A 22,349-nucleotide genomic window follows, 5' to 3' on the forward strand; every position below is an offset into this window, starting at 1 on the left:
ACTTTGGGAGGCTGAGGCAGGTGGATCACTTGAGGTCAGAAGTTCAAGAACAGCCTGGTCAACATGGTGAAACCCCATTTCTACTAAAAACACAAAAATTAGCTGGGTATAGTGGCGCATGCCTGTAATTCCCACTACTTGGGAGGCTGAGGCACGAGAATCGCTTGAACCTGGGAGGTGGAGGCTGCAGTGAGCCAAGATCACACCACTGCACTCCAGCCTGGACAGCAGAGTAAGTGAGACTCTGTCTCAAAAAACAAAAAGAGAAAGAAAGCAAGTTGCATTGTTAAGTTGTCAAAATACAAGATAAAAGACTTCAATTAACCTTTAGTCTTTAGTCATGTAACTCTGCTACAACACATTTGGGCAAGATATTTTGCCTATTTTGTTTTCTCATGTTTTTTACTCAGGTAACAGTTATATAACTGTCCTACAAGCAATAGGCCTTATAAAAGAGTATCGTAAAGAATTACACGATCAATAAGCAATTAATACAGACACACTAAGAATTTAAGACTGTAACATCTGAACTGAATGCAAATAACATGATTGTGGATCATTTGTAGACCAATCTGGTTGATCACACTGCCTTAAAGGTCTTTGGGCATTTTTCCCAAACCAAGTTTCACTTCTTCAAAGTTATCATTGGTACAAGGTGTGCTGACTTTGAGGCATCAATTAATATAAATTGGAAGTAGGCAAAGTATTAATTAAACATGACACTCTGATTATTTAAACCTTCTATTAAAGTTGATTATTCAGAGTGTGTTGATAGCCTGTTTTTCAAAAATGACTAATGATATCAAGGTTTACTGATTTCCTCTAAGTCTACTATTTCCAACTCTTCAAAACAGAAGGAATAAATGAAGTGAGAAGAACACTGGAACAAGGCTAATGGACAAACTGGCTAATCTCAGACCCCCAAGGTCAAAGAAAAGCAATTCATTTCTTGCCTTTCATCAACACAAGACATGATTTATCAATCTAAGAGCAGGATTACCAACATTGTACATCTCAATGACATGTTCTGTGCACTGTGTAACTTTTTGAACAATGACAGATTGCATAGTCACCACAAAAGTCACGTCATAAGGCAAAATTCATTACACTTGCACAAGCACTGTGATTTTTTTAAAACAAATGTACACAGTAGCAATCATTATTACTATACATGCCATTTTGGGTGGTGGGGAAGCCTTTTAAAATTCAGTTATTCCTTGGGATTCTATCATCTTCATGGTCCAAACTTTGGACATTCATGTCCCTCAAAATACAATCCTTACTCTAATATATTAATTTGTGGAATCAGCCATCATGTTATAGATAATCGGTAAAGGCAATATTCTTATGTTATTATAAAAGTTCAAGAGCAATTGTATTTGAAATATTGCTACTTCCATGAATTCAAAGCTATTCTTGGAGAAGAAAACATTGTAAGAAAGATCATGGGAAAATTTCTTAACGTTATAAATGTAATCACACAAACAGGAATTTCGCCCACCTTTGTTTCTCATTCGATACAACACTTAAGGAACTGTCCTATACCACCTACTTATAATAGCAGCTCAGAAGTTATTTCATGGAGTAATGGTTGATAATTTGAAAGATTTCTCAAAATGAAATTACACCTAAAGTGTAGTCAACTGAGATCATGGAAACTTACTCTGCATTCGATATATTTTAATACACATTGGTATTTTCACTAATCTAAATTAATCATCATCTTTCTATTAGGTCACAAATTTAGGAAGATTTTATTGTCTAGGTGGAGGAAGACCATAAAAGGTGTTGTATCTTCAGTGGATGATTCATTTCACCAGCTGCCAGAAAGTTGCATGTTGCAGCACACCTGGACACATGCATCCATGACTGATTGGGAAACACATTTATCTTGGCACATCACAAAGGAGATGGAATCATAATTATTATCCCTTGTAACTAAAGGTATTTTGGAGCTGTATCTACCTAAAAAATAATGCAAATTACACATCTGGGCTAGGTCCAATAATTTTACCATCTGCGCTTGATATTCACCCATAAATATTTCTGGAAGCATTCTCGGTGTTTAAAAAAACTTCAGTAAAGTTTCAAGATACAAAAATCAATGTATGAAAATCAGTAGCATAACTATACGCTGATAACATTCAAGCTGAGGGCCAAATCAAGAATGCAATCCCATTTACAACAGCCATACAAGCAACAACAAAAAATACCTAGAACTACATCTAACCAAGGAGGTGAAAGATCTCTGCAAGGAGAACTATAAAACATTGTTGAAATAAAATGTAGATGACACAAACAAATGAAAAAATATTTCATGCTCGTGTATTAAAAGACTCAATCTCATTAAAATGGCAGTACTGCCCAAAGCAATACACAGGTTCAATGCTATTCCTATCAAACTACCAACATCATTGTTCACATAGTTAGATAAAAGTATTCTAAAAGTCATATGAAACCAAAAAAGAGCCTAAATAGGCAAAGCAACCCCAAATAAAAAGAACAAAGTCAGAGGCATCACATGACTTGACTTCAAACCATACTATAGGGTTACAGTAACCCAAACAGAATGATACAGGTACAAAAACAGACAAACAGACTAATGGAACAGGTTAAAGAACTCAGAAATAAAGTCACACACCTACAACCATCTGATCTTCAACAAAGTCAACAACAATAAGCAACAGTGAAAGGACTCCCTATTCAATAAATGGTATACTTGGATAGCCAGCCAGCCTTATGCAGAAGGATGAAACTGGACCCCTATCTTTTATCATATACAAAACTTAACTCGAGATGAATTAAATATTTCAATGTAAGACCTCAAACTCTAAAAACCCAAGAAGAAAACCTAGGAAGTACGATTGTGGACATTGGCCTTGGGAAAGAATTTATGACTAAGTTCTCAGAAGCAATTGCAACAAAAACAAAAAATGACAAATGGGACCTAATTAAACTAAAGAGCTTCTGCACAGGAAAAGAAACTATCAACAGAGTAAACAGACAACCTACAGAATTAAATAAATTACTCACAAACTATGCATCTGACAAAAGTTTAATATCCAAAATCTATAAAGAACTTAAACAATTCAACAAGCAAAAACCAAGTAATCCTATTAAAAAGTGGATGAAGGACATGAAGAGACACTTCTCAAAGGAAGACATACAAGTGGCCAACAAACGTATGAAAAAATGTTCAACATCACTAATCATCAGAAAAATGCAAATCAAAACCACAATGAGATAGCATCTCACATCAGTCAGAAGGGCTATTATTAGAAAGTCAAAAAATAACAGATGCTGGCAAGGCTGTGGAGAAAAGGGAATGCTTATACACTGTTGGTGGGAATGTAAATGAGTTCAGCCTCTGTGGAAAGAAGTTGGGTGATTTTTCAAAGAACTTAGAACTACTATTTGACCCAGCGATTCCATTATTGGGTATATATCCAAAGGAAAATGAGTAATTCTATGGAAAAGACGCATGCGCTCATAAGTTTATTGCAGTACTATTCACAATAGCAAAGACATGGAATCAACTCAAGTGCCCATCAAAAGTGGGTTGGATAAAGAAAATGTGGTACATATACATGTACTATGCAGCCATAAAAAAGAATGATATCATGCCCTTTACAGCAACATGGATGCAGCTGGTGGCCATTGTCTTATGCAAATTAACAGAGAAACAGAAAACCAAATACTGCATGTTCTCACTCATAATTGGGAGCTAAACATTGGATACTCATGAACACATAGACAGGAACAATAAATACTGGGGACTATTAGAGTAGGGAGGGCAAGACGGGGGCAAAAGCTGAAAAACTACCTACTGGGTACTATGCCCCCTACTCAATAATAACAGGATAATTCATACCCCAAACCTCAGCATCATGCAATATATCCATGTAACAAATAAAAAAAAACCTTTTATTTTAAATTCAGGGGCTACACATGTAGCTAAATTATGGGATATCTGTGTTATCTTGATGCATGCTGAATCTAAAATTCACTGTTGGTGGGAATGTAAATTAGTACAGACAATATAGAGAACAATATGGAGGCTCTCAAACCACTAAAAATAGAACTTCCATATGATCCAGCAATCCCACTACTGGGTATATATCCAGAAGAAGGGAAATCAGTATACTGAAGAGATATCTGCACTCTCATGTTTATTGCAGCACTATTCAAAATAGTGCTGCAATATAAATACATAAATATAAATATATATAAATATATATACTATATATAAATACCACACTTATATATGTGTGTATATAATAGTATACATAATAGTATATATACCATATATATAAATGTGGTATATATACATATATAATAGTATATATATACAAAAATGTGGTATATACACTCTATATATGCCATATATACTATATACACTATACATATACTATATATACCATATATAATACTATATATACTATACATATGCTATATATTGTATATATACCACACATATATATGGTGTATATATGGTATATATACCACATTTATATGTAATATATGGTATATACATACACCACATTTATATATTATATATACCATATATACACATATATATACACACTAGAATACTATTCATCCAATAAAAGAATGAAATCATCAGTTATTTGAAGCCACATATATTAACCTGGAGGACATTATATTAAATGAAGTAAGCCATGCACAGAAAGACAAATATTGTATGTTTTCACTCATGTGTGAGCTAAAGAAAGTTGACCCTATGGAGGTAGAGAGTAAAATGATGGTTACCTACGTTAGAAAGTATAAGGAGAAAGTAATGAAGATAAGTTGGTTATTGAAAACAAAAATACAGTTAGATAAAATATGTTCTAGTGTTCAGTGGCATAGTAAAGTGACCATAGTTATCAAAAACATAGTATATTTTAAATTAGCTAAAAGAGAAAATTTGGAATATTCTCAATACAAAACAAGATACATGTTTGAGTTGATGAGTATTCCAATTATCCTGATGTGATCATTACACATCGTATGCATGCATCAAGATAACACAGATATCCCATAAAGATATTTTATGGATCAAGAATGCATAATAGAGATAAAAAATGCATATGAGGTTTGACACTAAAAGTTTGGAGCAAGCTTCAAAATGGTGTAATTTTTCACATTTCTTTCAAAAGCTCTGAAGAAAAATAATTGCTTGGAATATTGAATTCTAGAAAACACTATTCTAGAAAACACTATGTGAATAACATTTACCTTGCTCTAATAAAGTATATAACAATAATAGTAGTAATGACAACCAATTATATAGAAATTAAAAAATGACAATTACTAATCTAAGCACTTTATGCATATTAATCAGCAACACAACCCAGTGAAGTATGTGCTATTATTATTTCCATTTTTGAGATAAGAGAATTTCTTTGCAACAGAAAAAAAAAAAAAGAAAGAAAAAAGCACTGAATCAATACATCGCCATCACTGTTCCTTAGTATCTGTGTGCACTAAATCATGGACCTTATCAGTGGTGTGCAACTAAGGCCCTTCATTTAAAGAAGAGAAGGAGACAATCCTTAATTGGAACACTAGTCTAGTGGAATACATCAGAAATTTGGGTTGAGGTAATAATGGCGTAAGTAGCTTAAAGATATGCTTAATATTCACAATAGTATTACTGTACATGTGTCAAACAAAAATCATACTTAAACTGTTAAATAATATTAAAGATAATATGAATTATATCTACACCACTGATGTATCATATAATAAATGTTATGTTATAGGTCTTGTCTGCAACCCTACAATTTGCCATTTGCTTATAAAAAAATTCTCATGTTAAATTCTAGTAATTGATGTCTTTAAAATGTCTTTAGACTTAACAGACTTAGTTACAAACCATAATAATTTATTTCCCATAAAAGAAATTCAATAAATATTTTATATTATATCCAGTAAGAACTGTCTTTTCTCTACGCTGCTGCTTATGTACAAGCTATTCTCAAAAACTAAAAAGACAGGCCAACCTATTTATCTCTGTAATCAATGGGTTTACAGTCATAAGGTAGTTTGCCATTTCCAAGTAATGCTTAGAAAGAACTAGCTCTTGGGAAATATGTGTTCTCGACCTACAATTCCAGTTATAAATATGACAATACTAGCATAAATTGGTCATATTTCTTAATAAAATAGACTTTCACATGTTTAAATTACATATTGATTTGCATAGCAGTTGAATCAGATACCAGTTGCTGGCTTGTGTGTTCTAAACTCTGACATTCCTGGTACTTGGCCAGATATAATCAATTTACCATTTCCCAAGACTGCAGGTTCCAGAATTTCTTCGTCTATCTTAGTGTGAATTGTCAATCCTTAGGCATATTCTTTGATGTCCAGGCTATTTCATACCGATGCACCTTTGTACTTGTTCTTTTTCCTAGAAATCAGTGTGTGTTTGTTTGTGTTTGTGTGTGTTTCTCCTCTCTGTCTCTCTCTTTCTCTCTCTCCCCACTGCCTGCCCCATACCCCTCTTCTCTCTCACTTATATTTACATAAGGAACACCTACTCATCATTTGAGACACTATTATAAACAACATCTCTCTAGATACACTTAAGTATTTCCTTCTTTCCTTTATTCCAAATTAGATAAATAATCTATTTTGGTACCAATCACACTGTTACATTTATTTGTTTACACATTTGACTCATTGACTAGTCAACAAAATACTTCAAGACAAGTCTTATGCATCATGAAAGCTGTTCCCAGCACAGTGACTGGAACATAGCAGATGTTCAATAAAGTAAAATGAATTAAATAACTTTATAATTTAGTCTACATTTTATCCTATACTATAGTTCCTAAATTTTCCCTCTTTTGCCCATGAATTATTTTTCCCTGTAGAACATCCAATGTTTATGAACAAATTATAAGAATAATTCATTTTTCTCTAAGTTAGTTCATTTTGAAAATATGACATAAATCACCATCAAATCATCCACTTATCAAATTGCTACCTGGAAAGAAAGAGTAAAACTTATCCAGTTCCCCAAATTTGTAAGTTCCTATAACATTCTGCAGGTATTTCTAGGTTTTTGTAAGTAATCATCCAGTAATTACACTACTCACTTTAATTCTATAGTTATGAAAAAAGATTACATGAATTGTTAGAAATAATTAACTTTTTGAGTTCAAGCTATCCTGTGGGTAATTGAGAGTCCATATTAAGTTACATGTATGCATTGATATGGGATAGGCTACTTAAAATATAACTTTATTCTTTCCTATGTTCAGGTTAAAAGACAACTTAGTATTGAAAGTAGACTATATAATTAAGCTATTTGTATATAATTATAATATATAATTATGTATATAATTTATGATAAAGTCAAATAAATCTTATCTAAGAATTATAGTGATGATGATGATGGTAAGATTGACTAGCCCACACTGAATTCCTTCTTCAAGTCTGCTTTTCAAACTATGTAATCTTAAATTTTATCCTTCATAAAAATTTCAGGGTACATCTGGCTACTTACTTTTCAGGGTTTTCCACTTCTTCAGTAACAAAGTTGAGGTAAAACCTAAAAATAGATAAATAAATTATAAACTATTAATAGATTTTACCATTTTCCAAAGTCTCAAATTTTAAATATTTAACATTGAACACAGAATTATGAAAACTATAACAATACTTATAGTAAGATGAAAATATCTAACAACTAAATACTCCCATAAAACATTTTTCTATTTAGCCATATTTGTGGAGTTTTTATCATGTGTCAGAAATAGGCAAGTGGTAAGCCCATAGTCTCAAGGAGCTCATAGTTCATAGAATCTCCCACAGAATAGTGTGATACAGTGCAGATCCAATACTGGAGCAAGCACATGGGAGCCAGAGGGCAGGTCTAGCCCAACCTGGTAGGTCAAAGGAGGTTTTCTAGAGGAGGCATCACCCAACTTAAACCTTTAAGAATTGCTTTATCTTACCCTAGTTAGGTGGTGTGAGGCCATTCCAGACTGAGAATAGCACACGAGCACAAAAGTGTGGCAGAGGGGTTAGGCACAGGAAAATGAGCACCCGTTTAGTATTCTGCAGTACAAGTGTGACAGAGGGATTACTATAGAAAGAGCCAAACATATGAAGGCAAAGACTTTTCTACCTTTTCGTTTTATATGCTTAGAAAATTTTTGCGAAATAAAAAAATCACTTATTCAATATAATCTTCTGTTATCTTATTATTATTAAAAGTAACCTTTTATATAGGTATGCAGGAGCACAGATTCATAGGTACAAATTCTCTAAAATCTAAAATCAAGTGGCTGGAATATTAGTTCATCAGCTCTTAACATACTTTAAGTATCTCTCCAGCTAAAACAAAGATGAAGAAACCTGTAGTCAGGCCTCTGAGCACAAGGCAAGCCATCACATCCTCTGTGACTTGCACGCATATGCCCAGATGGCCTGAAGTAACTGAAGAACCACAAAAGAAGTGCAAATGCCCTGCCCCGCCTTAACTGATGACATTCCACCACCAAAGAAGTTAAAATGGCCGGTCCTTGCCTTAAGTGATGACATTACCTTGTGAAAGTCCTTTTCCTGGCTCATTCTGGCTCAAAAGCTCCCCACTGAGCACCTTGTGACTCCCGCTCCTGCCCGCCAGAGAACAACCCGCCTTTGACTGTAATTTTCCTTTACCTACCCAAATCCTATAAAATGGCCCCACCCCTATCTCCCTTCGCTGACTCACTTTTAGGACTCAGCCCGCCTGTACCCAGGTGATTGAAAGCTTTATTGCTCACACAAAGCCTGTTTGGTGGTCTCTTCACACAGAGGCCTATGACACCTGTCTTGCTCCATCTTTATAAAACCATCTAAATTCACAAGTAGTCAGTTGATGTTCAAGGTTAAAGTGTCTACAATTTTAAGGACTGTTTTAAGTAGAAACAATTGAGGAGCTGACAGAACTGTAGCAATAACGGTGATCTAAAAAGTCAGCAGCCAAAGATTTTTTTAATGACTAGAAAGTAAGTTTCTATAAATAGAGATTATAGTTACACCACGAAAGCAAGTGACAATCAGTACTTAGATCTGGAATATGCACTCTAAGAGGGGTTTGATGTGTTTGCTATAAGCCTGAGGCAATGGGAAGTAGCGGAAGGGAAAAGAAAAAAAACACAGGCACCCCAAAAAACAAACACCACCACCAATGAAAAATCACAACACCAAGAAATATTTCTAGGCTTCTCAGGTCAAAAATAGCCAGTTCCTTCCTAATAGTTGTTTTAGAAAGTAGTCTTTTCCAACAACGTTAAAGCAAGAAAGAAAATATTTATGAAAAATAGAACAAAATTTCAAATGTTTGCCATAGCTCCAGGGAGTAGAGAAAAGGAAAGGGCTTGGAGCAGGGTGGTGGGTAGGAAGGAGAAAGCTTCTTGTTTTAGTCCAAACATTCACACATCCTGTGGGAAATCCACCTTTACGTTCTAGTCTCCAGGAATGAGTCCATGATATTCTCTTTGGTTTACAACACTTCAAGGCCTCTAGAGAATGCTCATAAGATCTATTGTTCCATCTTTTCCATGATTGTGCATAAAAGGTACTGCAATGCTAGCAAAGCATTCCAATACCCAACTATGTGAATTATTTTTAAAAGGAGCTTCTTCTTTAGATTAGATTTGACACAATAGTACAAAATAATCCTAGCAAGTGCTTTAGAAAGACTAAATCCATTGAGGATAGGATTTAAAAGGAAGAGAAAAAGACACTGAAAGCGATTTTCTATCATACAATTGAAAAAAAAGAAAACCCTACCAAGCAATGTTTAGCTTTGGATCAGGATATGGGACTGAGTTCCCCAGGGCCACAAGGGGGACTGGCAGATGTATTTCTCTGAATGCAGACCTTGGCAATGTTATTAACATTGTTCTGACCCAACTGTGCGACCTGAGTTAATGATTTCTTTTCCCCTACTCAAGTTTCTGTGAAGTAGCTTTATCATCCTAGAAGATTCTGCATTCCTCAGAGACAAAAGCCTCCTCTATTCATATCCCCACCCTGCGCTTGGTGGTATCTTTTTCCGTGCTAGCAGAGCAAGGTCTCCAGGACAACAATGGTCTTGCTGCTTTTACTTACAAGCTAACAGGCTGGGCGGTAAGCTCTGATGACAATAGTTGTTTTGCTTCTGACTTACTCATTTTCAATGCCCTCACCTTTTTTAGGGGGGCGTCAAACTTGTCACAGCAGGAGCATAGGGAGTGGAGAATCATTTACAGTTCCCCACTGATAATTCTACAACCCAGTCTTGTAATTACATCTTGAAAGCAAGGGAAAGGTCAGAAAGGCAGGGATCACATTTGGCAAGTAAATAAATGCCCCTCTCTTTAGAATTATTTTAGGCTCCATTTTGTTTCATTAACATCCAGATAATAACTTTTCCTCTAGAACTCCACACCAACAGACTATATTTTTTCTAAACATAGCTTCCTTTTTCTGAGACTGATGACCATAGATTAACAACCAGATTATTTCTACGTCTTCACAAAGCAGCATTCAGGTAGCACAACAACCTGTTATAGAAACACAGTTACTTATCTGTCCTCTACATAAGCCACTTGTATCAGATAACATTCCATTTTAAATCCTGGACTTATTTTCCAATACTGTGATTGAACCCTCAAGGAAATAAAGAAATCAATGGTTTCTTGGTCTTTCATATAAGGAGTAGACATGAGGATTATATGGGTAAAAGTATTAAAAAAGGTTCACGTAAACCCCTTTTACCTTGTAATCAGAGTAACATTTTGGGGTCAGCATCAATAAAGTTAAATATTAATACGATAATTCAAAATGAAAAGGGTCTGCATCCATGGAGAAATTCATTGGCCCTCAAAAGCCTACATAAGCGGAGAAATTTTGCTCTACATAAAGCAAGTGACCTGAATTTTTAGCTCTGGCTATTAGAAAAGTAAGGAGGGCAAAAGAATATTTTAAGATTGCATGGGAACAGATCTATGGTACTCGCAGGCAAAAGAAATTTCATTCAACAGAATTAATCAAATCTCCCTTGTGACCATCTTCACATTCCACACTCGTGATTGCATCTTGCCCGGCTCCCAACACTTGGCTGTAGCTGAAAGCTTTCTCTACCTCCCTGCTTTGCTCTGGTGTCTCCCAGTGACCCTCACAGTAGCTTGGCTTCAGCCCCAGGGCACAGAGCTCTGATCCACGCTGAATAGCCATAGAACAGTTGATTCTGCTTTAACCCTGTGATCACGCTCAGTTCTTTTGATGTCTAGCACCACATTGAGCTTCAGACAAAAGCAAAAAGACTTCAAAAATACTGAGTGATTCTAAACTAATGCTTACATATAATGGTTATAAAAATACTCTGGGAATATACAAATATTTTACACTGATCTCCTTAGAGCTATAATCTTCTAACGATCTTCAAACGTATTTTGCCTCAAAGGCCATGTTAAGATTTTAAGTTCCCATACTCCCTAATTATCCTCTAATACTATATTTTCATAATTCAATGAGATTAATAGGGTAAACACTCCATTCATTTTGAAATATATCTATGTTCCACGCATTGGCTAGAAGGTAAGATCTTAAAAACTAAAGAAACAAAAGGAATTATATTTGTGTTGGAAATGCATTCATATAATTTTTGAGCTAGTATAGTTTCCTAATATTACATCATTCTCACAGCTAAAGCTGTATAACAATGAGATTTATAGAAAATTTAAAAATAAATATTGCCATAATTTACCCCAAAACAATGAAATTTAATCTTACTATAATGATTTTGATAATTAAATAATACCTTGTAGATTTCCTTGCAACCGTCATCTAAACTAAATCTTACAAGGTCAATAAAATTTACTGAAGAAAAAGTCCCACTCTTATCCATGATTACTGGTTTTCAAGTATCTGAACAAACAAGGTACAAATACAAAGTTTTAATGCCTTAACTAGAAAGGTAGGTATCACAGGTGGACATACATCAAAGGAAATATACCTGTGGCATCAAGATTTTACTCATCTTTATTTTTTAAATTTTCAGATGTTGGGGAAATTTTAAGGAACATGTAAGGTCCTTTTAAATGTAGACTGTCTAGCAGAGTTTACTGCATTATCTTGGTTTCTCCTTCTCTGCCTTTAGATTACCATTACCTTCTGGGAATGTCATACTTATTTCTACATCTGAGTTACTTCTCTCATGAGAAGCTGGAAAAAAAAATCAATTAATCACTATCTGTAAATACCCTTGGAGCTTTAGCTGAAAGGCCTTTTGACAAGCAAAGTATTATTCTCTAGTACCTTACGGCACTATTATGTCCTTACTGGTACATACTTATAAGTAATTTTTATTGGATCTTAAGACCCAGCATTTGTTTGTTTTTTATGACATCAGGTTAAATCTAGCAGTCATCTTGACTGGAAACCTGTTATGTTTGTGTTGTCATATGCAAAGTAATTGGCCTGGTGGAGGGGACAATACCTTATTGCTATTATGTGGATTATGCCTATTCACATTTGCCTGGCACCTTGGTTGGCACTTAATCTGAGTGCATAATGGGATTAATGAACTACATAAACCACCAGATCTGTAGCTATCGACTTACCAGCCAGCATATGCGTACATTCCATAATAAAAAGCCAGTGGCAACCGCATAATACTTGAATCTCTTCCTGAAAAGGCGTCTTTAAAGTTCTGTGTTTGACCTGTAATTAGAATAGACTGATTTTAGGATTTTTCCAAGAATTGGTTCTTATTCACTCTTAACCAGAAACATGGGGGTGTGGAGAACCATACTGTTTTAAGTCTAGATTTCTTACTCTCTGTTGATTACCATCTCTATCAATGCTGTACCCATTCTACAGAAGGGGTTCCAAAAGTATATTGATCATTAACACTATTTCACATTTCTCTTTTAATAAATGTATAACAAAGATGAAAACGTCATTGAAAAACAATCCTCTGTTTGAGGATGCCTCTGTTGTGACCATAAAAGAAGACTAAAGGGTTTTCTGTAAATTATAATCTTTATGAATACAATAGAATTCTTAAAAATGAAGATAATGTTTTGCTTGGCAAAAAAATATGCAGAGGTATCCAAGGTTCTACCCTTAATGAGGAGATGGAAATAAATCCCAGGACTCCTTTCCTACACAATTTACCTTTCTGCTTTCTGTTTATCCCACGTTGTTCCTTAGAGGCCTACCTCCTAGAACAGAAGTTGGAAAACCCTGAGGACCATGTCTGCCAACCCAAACTGCAAGGATTTTTTTTTTTCCTTTTTTTTTTTTCTTTTTTTATTATACTTTAAGTTCTAGGGTACATGTGCACAACGTACGGGTTTGTTACATATGTATACATGTGCCATGTTGGTGTGCTGCACCCATCAACTTGTCAGCACCCATCAACTTGTCAGCACCTATCAACTCATCATTTACATCAGGTATAACTCCCAATGCCATCCTTCCCCCCTACCTCCTCCCTCTTTTTTTTTTTTTGAGATGGAGTCTCACTCTGTGGCCCAGGCTGGAATGCAGTGGCAAGATCTCGGCTCACTGCAAGCTCCGCCTCTCGGGTTCAAACGATTCTCCAGCCTCAGCCTCCTGAGTGGCTGGGATTACAGGTGTGCGCCACCATGCCCAACTAATTTTTGTATTTTTAGTAGAGATGGGGTTTCACCATGTTGGTCAGGCTTGTCGAGAACTCCTGACCTACTACTGATCTGCCCGCCTCCGCCTCCCAAAGTGCTAGGTTTACAGGCGTGAGTCACCGCGTCCGGCCACAAGCCTTTCTTGCAAATAAAGCTTTCTTTATAATATAAGTTAAAAATGCCTATTCATGAAGTACTGCCCATTCATGAAGTATTGCCTGGTTTCAGCCTATAATAGCAGAGTTGAGACCATACAGCTTGAAAAATTGAAAATATTTACCATCTTTTCCTTTACAGAGAAAGTCCACTCACCCTATGACCCTGTCCTAGAGAATGATATGTTTTTTTTTCCTAGAAAGATTGAAAAGATATTATAATGAATTCTAAAATAAATAGGTTTCAATAAATTTTGCAGCAACATGTAAATTGAACACTTTTATTCATCACCTTTTCTCTATTTTGTGAATCACAATGGAAGTTTTCTTTTCTATCTTTTGAATAGTTTTAAAAGTTAGAAATTCAGATTCACTTTAGTCAGTCAATATTCAAACTTAAGAGGAAAAAATGTTTCTACTACCCAAAGAAAATATCAAATGAGATTATCCAAATGGGAAGTGAGACTTTGTTTTAAAATAAAACTTCATGTAAGTAAACATAAGAGGGACAGAGGGTGGATGATGTGTATGAGGCACTCTCTCTTCCAAGTCAAATCTCAGTTTTTCCTGCATTCATCGCCCAGGCACAACATATATATAAATATAATATGTGTGAGTATGAAGACCAAAAATGAAGAATGTTGAGTTATATACTAAACAATTTTTCCGTCAAAGTAAATGATTCCCAAACATAGCTCACTTTTTAAATGATACGATAAATTCAGAAATGCCCATTTTACTAAGACATCGTTGTGTCCTTCCAGAAGAAAAATATAAGTAGTGGAATTAAGAGAAAAGTATCTGTTGAATATTCTTTTATCATAATCTGTGGTCTCTTTGGCATAAAGGCACAATATTTCTAAGAGTACAGCACCAAAAAATCAACAAGAAAAGCCAAATTCTGTAAAGACTGGGTCACAAGCACAGATCTTCAAAAGTGCCATTTTGAGAATATTACGAAAGAGAGGTATTTTGTTTCTAGAATTCAGGAATATTTTGGCTATATAACAGAGGTCTCATGAAGATTAAAGTCAATATTCAAAGGAAAGTTCAACAAACCCTCATAAGTGAATACATTACATACAACTACTTTCAGGATATGATTAGAATAGAAATAAAAGCACAATCTGTATTAACAAAGTCTCTTACTAGAGTTTCAGATTAATGTGAAAAATGTGTGATCATGTGAGAGATAAAGAAAATCACAATTTTATAGTAATTGAGCAAATATATCTGCTAACAATGGTCTCTAAAATGTTAAAACTTACATTAAATGTGGTAATATTCTCAGGGAATTTCTCTGTTGAGTGAGATCTCTGAATAAGCCTGTCACATTAAGCATTGATATCATAATTATTGATTAAAGTATCTCTGTATTGTAGCCACCAAAAAAACCTCAAGATATATCATGACCTCTGCTCTCAAGGAGTTTGTAATACAGTAACATTTGAGCAACCAAACCCTTCCTCATATACATATCTAAATACCTGGTAAAAACTGAATGTAGTCTATAATGCTACCTATAGTGTCTTACATTACACCAAAAGAAAAGAAAGAAAATATATCTTAGTTTCAAGTGATAGCATATAATCTTTTGGAATCTAAACTAGTATTAAAGAACAGCCAATGACCCAGAGATTCTGCACTTTTCAAATACTGAAGAAACTCCTTACAGAAGACTGAAGAGTTAGCTCAGAAAAATAAAGCACTAACAAAACAGATTATTGTGCCTACATTCCTAATAAATAAGATAGAAGTGAGCAGGCTAGCTCTGTGGAGGCCAAGCTGTATTAGACGAGCAAGCTCCTGTATTAGAAGAGAAGCTCCTGTCTTCTCTTCAGAGCAAGCTCTAATGGTCAAAATCTACATTGTGTTTATTCTGCGTTGGCTGCGGTTGCCGGATTTCATAAAAACATTTCCACCAGCAGAACTCTAAAATCTCCCGTTGGGCTTATTAAATGGGCAACAACAGCTCCCTTTCCCAGCTCCAGAATAGCTGATCTTTCAGTGTTTGTCATTGTTTAATGCTTCTACCAACAGTGATGATTTTACCAAAAGTTGGCATTTCCTTTTGCCTGGTGCAGTTCTTCTGCAACATCATTACATTTCTCTATAAATTCCCTTTCTTGGAACAGACAACATCAATGTAAACATTAAATACTTAACATGCCCAAGTTATGTCATTCCTTTACAATTTCTTCTCACTTTCTTACTTCCTGCTATATTCCTGTTGCTAATTAAATGACACATGTGAATCTCTGTCCTTCAACAATTTCCACTGAATTCAAGCAACTGCATGTGCCTTCTTTCCTAAAACAACTAAAACTCTAAATATCACCTCTCAACTTCTTTTTTAAAATTAAATGTTAAACTCTATAAAGCAAGTAATCACAGAAATGCAAATTTTATATGAAAATAATGTAACAATAAAATTCAGTTTTACAACTATTTTATTGTGATATAATTTTGCTGTTTAGGAATGCTGTTCTGATATTGACTCCTCTTTTGAGGATACCATTCTCAATTTAAAAGGAATAATAACCAGAAAGTCAAAGAATTATTGATCATCTTTTATTATTTTCCAGATACCTTTTTCTCTTTAATTTTTATTACTGTTATTAGACAATTTTAAAGTAAAAAAAAAAAAAAGACATATTTATCTGTAATTAAAACTAAACGGCAGTTTTTTTTTTTCTACTTTGAGTTTTCACTTCAAACCATTACACCTAGAAAATTCACTGATGGCCTTATTTTGTTGCTTGGCCCAGTCTTAATCCTCTTTCTGCCATTCAACTGTAAAAACCAACTCACTCACAATGTAGCAGCCTTTCAAATCAATTAGATGACAATATAGACTTTAAGTTCCACAAGCGGAGACTAATTAAGGATTCTGCTAGTACAAGTAAAAGTTAGTGTTAAAAAAGACCAAAAGCAGATAAGTATTTTAAAAAGCATTTACTTTAGTCCATACCTTTAATTAGCTGCATAACTCCAGGGACTATAATTATCAGAATTGCTGTGAGCTTGCAAAAGGTTAAGAAAATCTGGATCCGAGCGCTCCAGCTGACACTCATGCTATTTAGGACCATCACTACAGCTGCAAACAAATAGATGAAGTTACAAAAGGTGAATCCTCAATGGCACAAAGACATTTTAGGTCCTTGTTACTCAAAGGGCAATCTATGAGGCAGCCGTGTTGACATTACTGTTTTAGAAATGCAGAATCCCAGGCCCTTCCCCAGACCTAATGAATACAAATCTACATTTCAACAGGTTCTCCAGCTGGTTTCTATACACATTAAAGTTTGAGAAACGTGGATAAAACCTCTGGACAATAAGAATTCTTGTTCTTTGTATGTAAGAGTGGGCATATATTGTAGTACTCTAACAATCCTATAAAAATGTCTTCTAACCAAACCCTCATTCAATCAGATGGCTGAATTTGACTCTCTAGCTTGATGTGGCAACTCTTTTCTGTCTCCATGATGGTATGCCTGCCACTGTGGATCACACTCAAGAAGGGGCAAGACATGTAGAAGTTGGCTCAGATCTTATTTTTCATTCTCAGGACTAGCTTCAGGCAGCAGTTTTCTTTTGGTTTTCTTCTTTCTAATTAGCATGTCAACCTACTGTACAAGAATCGTTTTTCAAGATATGTTTTAGGGCTTGAGCACAATATTCTAAGTGACGAGTGCAAAAGACTAACCAGTCTAGGATGCACATTAGGTTCAAGACAGCAGAATTTTTCATTCTTACTGATGCTATCCACAATTTCCCAAGCAGCAATAACTATCCACCTTCGACACCTTGTGGACCATGAAAACCTCAAGGATAGAGCAAGGGTTATTCATTGCTGTATTGCTAGTATCCAGCTCCATGCCTGGCCCAGGTAGTTTAATACATATTTGTTGAATGAATGAACTGGGTCCTCAGTCAGAAAATCTAAGGCACAAGGGGAATGGTGATGCTCTAAGACCTTTCTCCCCTACTCTGCTGGGATGACCGAGGTTATTCTAGACAGTGGATTTCAACTCTATAACCTTTCCACAACCTTATGGTCAGTTTTAACAACCCAAAACACTACTTTATTCCTGACATTTACAGTTATTAACTATAACCTTTATATTTATAAAGGTATATTCTCCCTAAACAGATATTAAGAATGTAAAGATATTTCTCAAAGAAAGAAACAAAACTCCTACAGAATTCTTATTATTCAAATTGCAATTGGAAGTTTTCTTATGTATAGCAATGAGTCCTCCTCACAGTTTTCATTGCCTGATATAGTTACTAGCTCACTTCAGAATTTATCAATGCAAATGTTAACAACACATAATCTTTAAAGGCAAAAAAGTGGAAATAGCCTAAACCTCCTAAGGAAGGCTAATTAAGGTATATCATTTTAATAGGTTATATGCAGCCACTTAAAATTATGAGGCAGTTAAATATTTATTATAAGAAAGGATATTCATGATATATTACTGATCAATACAGCAAGTTAGAGAGATGGATGGAAAGAGGAAGGAAAGAGGAAAGGAAGGAAGGGAGGAAGAGAGGGAGGAAGGAAGGAAGGAAGGAAGGAAGGAAGGAAGGAAGGAAGGAAGGAAGGAGAAATAGAAAGATCTGGAAACATATTTACCAAAACATCAACAGCAGGTGTTTATAGGAATACGAAATAATTTTCAGTTTTTTAAATTTATTTTAGGAATAGTTTAATATATTTTATAATGAACATATACCTTTTGGTGACTATAGTTTCAAATACTGAATTGTATATTTGAAATATAGTTAAATGTTCTCACCACAAAACAAAACAAAAAAAGAGGGGTAACTAAATGATATGATAGATGTGTTAACTCACTTGATTGCGATCATCATTTCAATATATATATAAATAAAATCATTACATTGTACACCTTAAAATTACAATTTTATTTGTCATATGTACCTCAATAAAGCTGAAAATTTTAAAAGTAAATGAAGCAATAAAATAGATTTTGTTTTGGAAAAAACTCCAAGATGGGAAAATAAGGGACCAGAAGATCTCATACAAAGTGAAACAGGGGTTATTAACGAAGAAATATTTCAAAGGAGTAATTATGAGAATGATCAAAAAGGCCAAACCCCTGAATAAGCTACAGGGGCATCTAAGGGGGCGTATTTCATCTGTGTTGGAAGTTGAAAACGTGAAGGAATAGACAGGTCTGTCGTCAATCACAAAGTGCATTATTTTATCAGAGGAATCACAAGAATAAAATTATTTTTGTCTCCCCAATATAAGCACTTATATATGGAAAATGTTAGTGTAACTCTGCTCCCTACTCCATCATCCAGTGGTTCCTTTCCTTTTCTACGCAAATGACTGTGTGAAGAATCATTATACGACAATGACTATTGTTTTAATTAAGGAGATTCAATGTTGGTGTAAAAGTGAAAAAACTGTCTCATGTGGCCACCAGCAACAAAAGGGCAGTGTTTTCTTTCAAATAGGGCTCCTAAAACCCAAAGCACTCTGTATTTATGAAAGTTCTTTCCGCAGTAGAAAAGAACTGTTATATAGAGAGAAAGAGAGAAAAGAAAGGAGAGGAAAGGAGAAAGATAAAAAGAAAATGAGGCAGGCAAGGAAGAAGGAAAGAGAGAGAGTGAGGCATTCTTATTTTTGGAACAACTAGCCATCTATATGTTTGAAAATAAGAAAGAGGTTTTGTTACTTTCATAAAGAGTATAAGTACCTAATGCCTATTGAAATATTAAAAAACAAAAAAACCATGGGTATTTGGGATTTTAAAAAACACTTTGTAAAGTTTTCTTAGGCAAATGGAAGACATAATTCAACAGATACTATGAATTGATCATCTCATCCTGCTTTCCTCTCAGATAGCTTAACAAAAATTCTCATTAAGATGCTAGTACACTGCTAGTGGGAATGTAAATTACTGTAGCCACTATAGAAAACAGTATGGAAGTGCCTTAAACAACTAAAAATAAATCTGTCATATGATCCAGCAATCCCATTGCTGGGTACTTGATTGTGGTGATAGTTTCACAAGGGAATACATACATCACACTTTATCAAACTGTACATTTAAAGCATGTATGGCTTGTTGTATGTCAATTACACCTGAATAAAATTTTTAAGAAAAAAAAAAGATGAATTTTTTTCAAAGGGTTCTCAAAGCCCTGCTTTATCTGAGCATCCAGACATTGTACTCATTATTTGGTACACCAAATTCCAGCTGAGATGCACCTGTACTACCCTGAAGGCACAGCTTAACAAGTAACAAGGCAGCCAGTGAGAGGCACAGTGAAGCTTCTCCAGTGGCTATAACTGCTGTTTCATCATGTGTCTTTACAGTGAAATTTATGTCTATGTATGTTGCTTATCCAACAATATTGAAAAGAGATTTGGGATTCACTAAACGCAAGAGCTTTCTGAGTTTCTGAAACAAATAATATATACTTTTAAAAAATACTACCTGCCCACACTGCAATAATGAAAGAAATCTGAGCCAGTTCTCTGGTCCTAGTTTTACTTCCTTTGAATAACAATTCGTTAATTTCACACATGAGGAAATAATTATATCAGTTTGGGCAATTTTTGTGTGCTTGCCTTAAATTTTACCAAAATAAAAATATAGGGACATATAGTTTTTATTTACTTATTTATGATGCAGTTTCCTAAGAACTAAAATGTGGCAATGGAAGCTATGTCTATAAATCCTGGAGATAAGAAATACATATTTGAAGGAAGCTATATTTGAAGAGGATGTTTAGGGGAATGTTAAGGACTAAAGCTGTGATTTAAGGACTGGTAAGTATCTCTCTCTGCACTGTGTAATTCAAGTCTATCTTTGGGTTTTGAAGAGTGAGATTACAGAGTCTAGATATATTGGGTTTTCTCCCAGGTTCAGGTTCTTCTTGGCTTCTGAATTCTGAGTACTTTGTGCTAAACTGATAAAATATATGGATATTGTGTAAGTGTGTTACATGTTGAGATAAAGTGAGTTGTTTCACTGCTGTTTTGTAATGGCTGCCTGGATTCCTTTTATCTTTTTATTAGCATTCGTCTCCTGGATGCATTAATTTTAGAGAAGATATGTAGCAACAAACACTTTAAAAAGCAGAGTGACAGTTTATATCTAGGATCTCACTATTGGGAATAAAAATGTTAAGTGATATATAAATATAAACTATTATTTCATGGCAGACATTCTACAAAGACTTTACATGAATAATGTTATTTAATCTTCATATCTCTATGACATAGTCATTTTATCGGCCTTATTTTTCAGATGAGCAGCTGAGACTCAAGATATTATTTAACTTGCTTATGTTTGCATAGGTAGTAACAGTGAAGGTGAGTCTGGAGCCCAGGTAATCTAACTCTGGAGCCCACACTTTTAATTAGTTCCCAGGTAACAATGAGGAAGTAGTTCAAAAGACATACATGATTCCATTAGTGTACCTAGTTCTTTTAAACTCTCAATAACTCTTTCTCTCTGCAAAATTTCATATTTATGTTAGCTGTGATTTCAGGACCCTTTGTTTCCACATTTTACTTGTCATCCTCTGAAAGTATATGATAGTTGTTCTGCAGTATTTTTATATTTTAATACTATGTATATTTACCTAAGGATTGGTTGTGTTGGTAATTTACTTATGGTAGAAAAGAAGTAGGTATAGCCAGACTTCAAAGATGTAAACAGAGCCACTTCATATGCTATATTTGAAGTACTAACACAGAAATAGTCCTAGATTTTCTTTTATGTAATTTAATGGTGCCAGGAAAATATAGATTTCAAAAGAATATAAAGTAATACATTTGTAGAACTGGCTAACTTTTTTCACAATACAATCACAAACGTTATTTTGTTTGTTCCTCCCAATTACTTTCAAAAGTTTGAGAATTAGGATGGGGCTCTTAACTCATCTTTATTTTATATAGATAGAATAAACTAGCAAGGAAATTGGCATTCAACAATTGATGGTGTTAGGGACGGATCTGGGACTAGATCTCATATCTTAAGGAGAATATTTTTATTATAATATTCTGACATTCAAGTGTATCATTATAAAGGGTTCAATTTCAGGAAAACAGAACAGATAAATATTTTAAATATTGAGCACACTTCAATGCTTATTGAATCTATAAAAGCAGTGAAAATTCATGAACTTCTACAGAAGGTGAAGAAAGTAATTACAGGTCGGGTGCGGTGGCTCACGCCTGTAATGCTAGCACTTTGCGAGGCCAAGGCGGGCAGATCATGACGTCGGGAGATCAAGACCATTCTGGCTAACATGGTAAAACTCCGTCTCTACTAAAAATGCAAAAAAATTAGCCGGGCGTGGTGGCGGGCGCCTGTGGTCCCAGCTACTCAGGAGGCTGAGGCAGGAGAATGGCGTGAACCCGGGAGGAGGAGCTTGCAGTGAGCCAAGATCATGCCACTGCACTCCAACCTGGGCGACACAGGGAGACTCTGTCTCAAAAAAAAAAAGAAAAAAAAAAGAAAGAAAGGAAGGAAGGAAGGAAGGGAGGGAGGGA

The 22,349-nt window shown here is 34.8% G+C and overlaps 1 protein-coding gene across 1 annotated transcript in view; it reads right to left on the bottom strand.

The window, feature by feature from the left end:
• Positions 1–22,349, bottom strand: part of SLC7A11 (solute carrier family 7 member 11) — a 73,719-nt gene that overhangs the window by 37,905 nt on the left and 13,465 nt on the right. Inside the window, exons 4-6 of the mRNA XM_017884052.1 lie at positions 16,779–16,904; positions 12,609–12,708; positions 7,517–7,561 (exon numbers count right to left, since the gene is read on the bottom strand). Of these exons, the coding sequence (XP_017739541.1) occupies positions 7,517–7,561; positions 12,609–12,708; positions 16,779–16,904 (271 nt within the window). The remainder of the gene's footprint in view (positions 1–7,516; positions 7,562–12,608; positions 12,709–16,778; positions 16,905–22,349) is intronic.

Source organism: Rhinopithecus bieti, unplaced genomic scaffold, assembly GCF_001698545.2.
Source record: "Rhinopithecus bieti isolate Rb0 unplaced genomic scaffold, ASM169854v2 scaffold_13709, whole genome shotgun sequence".
Taxonomy (NCBI): Eukaryota; Metazoa; Chordata; class Mammalia; order Primates; family Cercopithecidae; genus Rhinopithecus; species Rhinopithecus bieti.